Here is a 7,940-nt window from a genome sequence, read left to right as displayed (position 1 = left end):
TCTTGCTAGCAATGAAAACACTTAAATTGCAATTGTCAGCACAATATATCAGATAAATTATTTTTGTTCAGTGGAGGATGATTACAGCTCAAGTTTTTCACAAGTAACACGATGTTCAACTTGCAGCAAAACATGCATTTTAGAATTTGATGATCACGAGTCTGATTCTCTCTCTGCAGCAAGTTTGATGTTACTTAAGCAGGTAAGTAGAGTAGAACCATTTCTGGACATTCGTTAACAATTATTGAGTAGTTCTACGAGAAGAAACCCAGACCCACAAAACCTCAGTGCTGATGATTTACTATTAGGTGGCAATTCGATATGTTAGAATCTTAAAATCTGAAGGTTACTTTGACAGGAAAGACAATGCTCATGTTGCAAAAAGGGGGGCAAGGCTGTTTGGAGAGAGTGCCCACTTGAAGAATTCCAGGTGTCACACACAGGTTCCAATTACAGCAGAACTCATCAGTAAATTTCACATAAGAGATAAGACATTCACATCACATCTTTTGTCCCAGAGGATTTGGGGTCTTTGTGATAGGGAACATATAACAGAATTAAACTATAACCTGAAATGTTTGCTTTGCCCAAACCTAATGATTAGAAGAGTACTTTTTTCATTTATATACATTTGATAACTAGGTAAGTTCACAGGACAAATGTGCCTCTTTTAAGGGGCAACCTGAGGGTGCTGTCTGGTTAAGTGACTTGCTCAGTCATACAGTATAGAAATGGATGTAGAAGGAATCAAACTCTGTACCCTCAGCTAGAGGGATCAGCTACCTACAAGACATAAGCTATCCAGGTAGCATCTCCAGTTTCTATACTGGAAACAGTAATCAGTTCTGAATGAGGAACCCCCAAGGTGGTACCTAGTCTCACAGACATGTGATTATACAAAAAGAGTAACAACTTGTGTACTTAGTGCAGCATACGTTCTGTATAACCACACTTCTCTTCCAGGACCCCATGTTTATTATTTACTATTGTACAGAGCTGACGTCAGAATAATACTACAACAGCAGAGCTAGGATTGGGTTCTGTGGGAAGCCTAAGACTTCACAGTGCAGTGATTGCAGGACATTATAGCAACATTAGGACCATACAACAGACTGAGATGTTTGAGGACAGGGTTTAGAAAGAAAAGCTAGAAAGAAATAAGGAATACAATATTGGGAAATTTGCCAAATGGAAGGGCAAGAGAAATGCTTGTGAGCCAAGAACAGGTATTTTGAAGCCATGAGTGGGTATGGTATTCTACTTATCTATGGTAAAGGTATTCTAAGGGAATATGCAATGAAAAGGAGCTATTCTCCATCCATTATGTGCATGGTATTATTGACTGACCTATCATAAGACCGTTAGAGCAGGGAGCATAGCTTTCTGGTAACAGCAGTTCCTGCAAACTATAGCAAAAGTGTTAAAACAACTTATTTTCTACTATTATGCGACCTCAGAGAAGGTATATATTACTTTGGGAATTGTCCTCACACATGAAAATCTAGAGATTCTTTTGCCTTGCAAAAAGTAAAATACCACCAAGATTTGCTTAAAGTTGTTTCGGCAGTTTTTTTTTTTGCGACTGTACTTTCATGGAGAGTGAATTTGACCAGTCAACAGGATTCCTTAGACCGATGTAGCATTCCATGTATTATTACTGTGGCGAGAATTTTTTTTGCAAGAGGTAGTTAACATTTTATTTTCTAGTGGAGGACACTACACATCACATGGGTAAGTTGGTCACACACCATAAACATCATCTGGTTTATACTGTTTGCGTCTGTAAAATGTATACTGTTTATCCAGCATTATCCTCAACGCACAGTGAGCACAGCCCAACTCTGGCTAGTACACTACTCCTCTGTAATGACCAGTAACCTCAAGATCTGTACCAGACAATACTATCCTATGCTATAATGTCTTTCTGTGGTGCTAGCACTTTGGAGCCAGAGACAGAAAGCATGGCAAGACTTTATTTGCAAGGTGCAACAGTCATACATCACTGAGCATGCTCAGTTCTAAAATGTCTGCATTATCAGTGATACAAACATGGGCTGCATGTAAGTATATGTGAATCTAATTACAGGCAGAAATATCTTGCATTGGATTCATATAAGTATAAATGTATAATCTAAATATATATTGAATGCATATATAACTTGAAAAAGCTCTGAGATTAAATGGAAAGTTTGGATACATTTTGTAATACAAAGTTTTAAAAGCACCTTCCAAGTATGTACAGATGAATTTAGGTAAAAAAACTCAAAGTCAAATTAAACTTTATTGTCACTTTGATACACAACTGTGAACCGAGCGAAATTACATTTCTTCCGACTCAATGTGCATACAAAACATAGACTACATTTAACATGACTATAATACAGAAAATTCTATCGACACAGATGACAAAACAATAATAAATACTTGCATTATTGCACTGATTTAACAGATTGTCACTCATTACTAGGTTATTAGCTTATTTTCACTGGAAAAAATTGCACTTAAGCAATTGATTTAAGGCCTACATTTATATTGCACAGTAAGACAGTTCACTTTGATTACTGCTGACTTTGCTGTCTGGGAGCGGGCAAGACCTTGTTACATATTACACTATAGACTTTTCAGTATTGTTGAATTACTGTCTTAATGCCCAGTGTGAAGGGTGCTGTTCCTAGAGTTCAGAAACCTGATGGCTAATGAAAAGAAGCTGTTTCTGAATCTCGTGGTTTTGCAGCATATGCATCGAAACCGCCTTCCTGATGTTGAATGTCAGAACAGCTTGTAAGCAGGATTAGTGCTATCCCTGGTTATTTTCCTTGCCCTCCTGAAACATCTGGACATGTGGAGGTCTTGTATGGATGGGAGGGAGTTCCTGATAATCCTCTCAGCCACTTTCACTACCTTCTGAGGGACTGGTGCTCAGAAGCAGAGCAGCTTCCATACCATACTGTAAAGCTGTTTGTCAATATACTTTTGATGGTGGAACTAGAAAGCTGCCACTGGCAGCAAGGCTGTGTCAGGAGAAAGTCAGCCAAGAAGGGAAGGTTTTTATCGACACTTTTGCTTTCAACCCCACTATACATTCATCTGCTTTCTCTCTGAGGGTGAGGTCAGCAAATTTTAGTGATCTTTCCATGCCATACCTCAAATGTATAATGTTTACTGACATCAGTGGCTATATATGTGTTTCAATGCCTGCACCTCTGAGGTCCATTGGTGTGCCCCTCCCCCATGCCTAGTAGATGCACTTGGCTTGTATTATAGCATTTCTCTCCAAGTCTCTTTCTGATTAGAGTGGAACATCCTCCTCACCTGTCTTCTTAAAGATAGGAGAGCTATCCAATGGTGTTTGCTGTTAATGTGATTAATGTACTGCAAAGAGAGAAAGCTGTTTACAGCAGGAAGTCTTTTAAATCATGATACTGTTTGGTAGGTTTTGAATGGATTTTAAAAATAATTTGGTTGTAATATGAAAAAAATGGATTGTTTTACAAAAAGATCATTAGTTATATATTAGCTTGAAAAATTAAGGTTATACAATAAAAAATGAAAGTTACTGATTAAAAGATTATTTATATGTGCTATTTTTTTTTTACTACAGTGCAAAGTTGTCCAACTATTAGAAGCTGTTCAGAATGGGGGGCACACCGACCTAGGTGTACGAATCATCTTTCCACCCCTGTAACTTATGCAGTAATTCACCATACAGCAGGAAGCCCATGCAGCACCAGATCCTCATGCATTTCAGAGGTGAAATCCATCCCGAATTATCACATGGATCACAACGGCTGGTGTGACATCGGGTACAGGTGTGTTTCTGCTATGACAAGGAATCAGCTATTGTGTTGTTTCATAGGGTCATTATGATAGTTTTTTGTATATGTAAATGAATTATCATGATACCCTTATTGGTGGCATGACACTACACATAATGGGTACAAGCAGCTCAAGTTTCATAAAATATTCTAAGCCCAATATGGTGCTGGGTATAGGCGAATTTCGATCAACATATGATTTTCCATGGTTGATAAGATAATGATGTCCGTAAGATTGACATAATTAGGAAGGTCTGTGTCATGCAGGATAAAGATGTGACTATACGGCAGATAACCAGAATATGTGGCTCGGGTGCTTGTATGAGGTGGATGGTAAGGAAGGTTGTGAGTTGCCACAGTCGGTTCATCCATCTGGGGGGGTAGGTGACTCTAGCTCAACAGAGAGATGACACAAAGTGAGAACACTAGCTGATAAATGGTGGAGTTTACGTCTGCTGAACTCACACTATCATATTGCATCTCATACTGGCAACCAAAAAGAACTTAGTGCATGGGGTTATGCTAACCCTTGGGGAACAGCAGTGACAGAGCTGGGAGGAGCCGTTGAGGGTAACGGTGTGCACTCACGGGGAGACGATAACTCACTCACTCCCCCCATAACAAGCAAGCTGGCCTGCTCTTTCCCACCCAAATCTTGCTGTGGAATGGACAGTTGATTTCCAGGTTATAGGATTTCTCACCCATTCACACAATCTTGGAGTGCCTAGCTGCCATACCATAAGAGTAAATGGGCAAAATAGTAGTATAAACGGATGGATAATACAAGTTAATGATGGACCTGTAGCATTTTCACAGTATGTCCACAGGATTATGACAAGGTGTCCAATCACATCTCAGCTGTTTTAGCCAAGTTGTTATGCATAGAGAAAGTGGATATCAAGAACTTCGCCTCAAAATTAAATCTCAAAACATGGATTTCTTGACATGTATTTTGAGAACACAATAACATCTGGTTATGATCATGTTTTGTTACATACTGAGAGTTTTAGCTACTCCTCTGTGATACTACTCCAGGAGTGTGACAGTTTTTAAATCTAAACAAACAAAGAGGGAACTTTGCAGTGTGGAAGGTGTAAAGTTCAGTCCTTGAATTATGTTATGCACCTAGTTCACTAATAAAAATTGAACTGTAAAATATGTACTATAAAATAATAAAACAGAAAATAGTAGTAGGTAGTCCACGGTTGGGTTAAAAATGGAATATCCTTTATTGAAACACACAAGCAAGTGATCTTAGTTGAGTATAGTGAAAAATATTAAAGATATTCATTATTTATATAAAATCAGGTTATTTGGAGTGAGGGAGTGGTTACAGAATAAACTCATTCCTTTAACCAAGTCCCCCTTCTCCCTTAACACCATAGTGTAAACTGAGACTGTACTACCTTAGAACTGAAACTAAAAAGCTAGAGACAAATTTAAATATATAAGAACAGCTTATTAAGGCCAACTTACTAATCCAAACTTGATTAATTAAAAAAAACAACTCACTAACAAAATGACTAATTAACTAACAAAAATATCTACCACTAGACATCTATTAGAATAAAAATTAATAACTTATAAACTGAAACACTTTTAACAAAGATCGCTTTCGTACCAAATAATATTTCATCAGGTGTTTGTGTAAAAACATATCATAATATTAATGAACGTGTATAAATCTACAGGTGAATACCTAAGTAGATCAGAAAACATAGTTATAATTGCTATAAGGTGGAAATACAGTGAAAAATGTTAGAAATAAATAATGAACAATGTTAGAAATAAAGCATTAAGGCCGTGGGGATCTATTTAAGTGTGGCATCTAACTAAGAAAGCACTGAGTTTAAATGAGGGAAAGTATCAGAAAACCATACCAATGTCAATTATTTTCACTGAAAAATATTTAGTGTTTGATATTTGTTTTAACAATATTAGCATGTATAATGTTAGCGTGTAAAGTCAGGATTAATCAGACCCATATCTGACTTTTAATAATCTTTTGAAAAAGTGAGGCAGTTTACTAAGTTCTAGTATGCTTTTTATGGAGCAATAATATCTAAGCCCCGGTTTTCTAAAAGAGTTCAGTTTCAGCTGCCTCAGTAGTTCACATTTTTATAAAAGATTAGGAATGTCTCTTTCCAGTTCCAAAAGTTCCACACGATAAATAATTTGAAATTTAAAGTCAGTGTGTCTTTTGTGAAGCTGCAGGTGCTGAGCCAGTGCATTATTTTTGCACTTAGCTCTAATTTCAGAAAGATGGCCAGAAATTTTTCTAAGTCTGTTGAGTGTTTTCCCCACATAAAATGATTCACAGTCATTGCAAATTGCCCTGTAAACCACCTGCATTGAGTTACAGTCACCTCCTGCGTTGGTTTTAATAATTTTCTTTAAGTAAGGGCAGAAAAATATGTCTCCCTCTTCTATGTGCTGACACAAGGCACAGTTGGGTCCACACTTATTGGTGCATGTATTCAATGGTCTGGGCCTACCTTCATCCCAACTCCTGATGTTTCTGGCTTTCCTATACACAAAGGAAGGAGCTTCTTCAAGGATGTCAATTAGATATGATATTTCAGTAATTATGGCCCATTTCTCTCTAATAACTTTAATGATGCTGTGATATACAACAGTAAAAGTCAAGATACAATTATCTTTAGATTTGTTCTCCATAGATGTCTTTAGTACAGGGCAAATAGTGGGACTGCCTGAGCACAAACTGTTAGTGGACATAATTGTCACTTGCTGATGGGACACTAGTGGAGTACTGGCATTCATTTAAGAAGCTGCTTTTGATATCATGGCTTCTTAAATGAATGTATTTAGTAGCTTAGCAGGTCAGTAACTGTAGCTTGGTTTACATAAGTTTCTGGCAGCAGTTTATCAGTCTATGAGTAACTTTAGGAGGGAATTTGACATAGCTCTTTTCTATAGTTCTGTGGCACTATTAAATATTTTTGGTTGATTATATGTGCACTTCTGACTGCTACGTATATGGCAGTATGGGGTGTGTAAATACTGTTTAAGTTGTTTGTTATCAGAAAGGTGGACAACAAGTTTGTCATTTTACTGAGTTTCATTAGTGGGGTGGTGCAGTGGTAACGTTGTTGCCTCACAGCAAGAGGTTCTCCTATTCGATTCTCGGCTTGGGTTGGGAGTGCCTTCTGTGTGGAGTCTGCATGTCCTCCCCGTGGTCGAGTGGGCGTTCGAAAGGCATGCGTTGAATGGGCATGCCTTCGTTGAAGGCTGGGTGTCAGGCTGGCAACTCGACACCATAGAAACCAACTGCCAATCATTAGCGGACCGGAGTTCCGCTGTGGCGACCCCTAACCAGGAAAAGCCAAAAGACAAACAACAATTAGCATGATTCATGTACTAAAGCTGTTTGATCTTCTTATTTTGTGGACGATATTTTAGATGTACATCACATCAGTATTATGCAGAAGGCTTGAAAAATCTCACCCAACAGATAACCTGTCACAATTTATGACTAAATAACAAATTATTTTCTATGGCTTGATCTACTTTGGTATATTTAAGACTCATTTGCATACAGCATTCTAAAAATGATGAAGTCTTTCTGGTTGTCAGCACTCTGAGTGCATTGTGTTAATGTACTAATTGACATACCTTTGTAACCTAATTATTTTATTTTCAAAACACTGTGTAATATTGAGTAAAGACTGAATTTCTGGTATAGCTGTTTTTCATTACAATGATATTCTGTTGTGACTAGATGAAATGAAAGTCTACAGATGCACATTTTTTGGGGGTGGGGGGATATTGAAACGTACACAGTTCCCTGATCATAACTCTCAATCTTCCATCTTCAACATGTGGAAAACTAACTTTTATAATGTGGAATAAATGGGTAAAATGTGGAAAATTTACTAACAATTTCAACTTGAAAGCTCATAGGCTGGTTAAAAATGTGCTGTTTTTACTAATAAAAAGAACTTTTGATGAATTAGTATGAGTCAATTCTATTTACAATGGATATTAGTTAAAAAATTCCTAATATTGAATTTGTGACAGACCCTTTCAATATTGAATTTTGAGGAACACAAACTTTTTAAGACTCCAAATGAGGAACATGCATCACAATGGGGTACACTTCAGAGG

At 37.4% G+C, this 7,940-nt stretch overlaps 1 protein-coding gene across 1 annotated transcript in view; it reads left to right on the top strand.

Annotated features, from left to right (window-relative positions):
- Positions 1 to 2,689: 2,689 nt before the first annotated feature.
- The window catches only part of LOC122789140 (peptidoglycan-recognition protein SC2-like), a 47,959-nt gene continuing 42,708 nt past the window's right edge, over positions 2,690 to 7,940 (top strand). The window contains exons 1-2 of the mRNA XM_044056365.1: positions 2,690 to 2,768; positions 3,602 to 3,809. Of these exons, the coding sequence (XP_043912300.1) occupies positions 2,690 to 2,768; positions 3,602 to 3,809 (287 nt within the window). The remainder of the gene's footprint in view (positions 2,769 to 3,601; positions 3,810 to 7,940) is intronic.

Source organism: Protopterus annectens, chromosome 14.part0, assembly GCF_019279795.1.
Source record: "Protopterus annectens isolate FY-2018-M chromosome 14.part0, PAN1.0, whole genome shotgun sequence".
NCBI lineage: Eukaryota > Metazoa > Chordata > Ceratodontiformes > Protopteridae > Protopterus > Protopterus annectens.
Note: the sequence above shows the minus strand (reverse complement) of the source record. Positions and strands in the feature narration are given on the sequence as shown.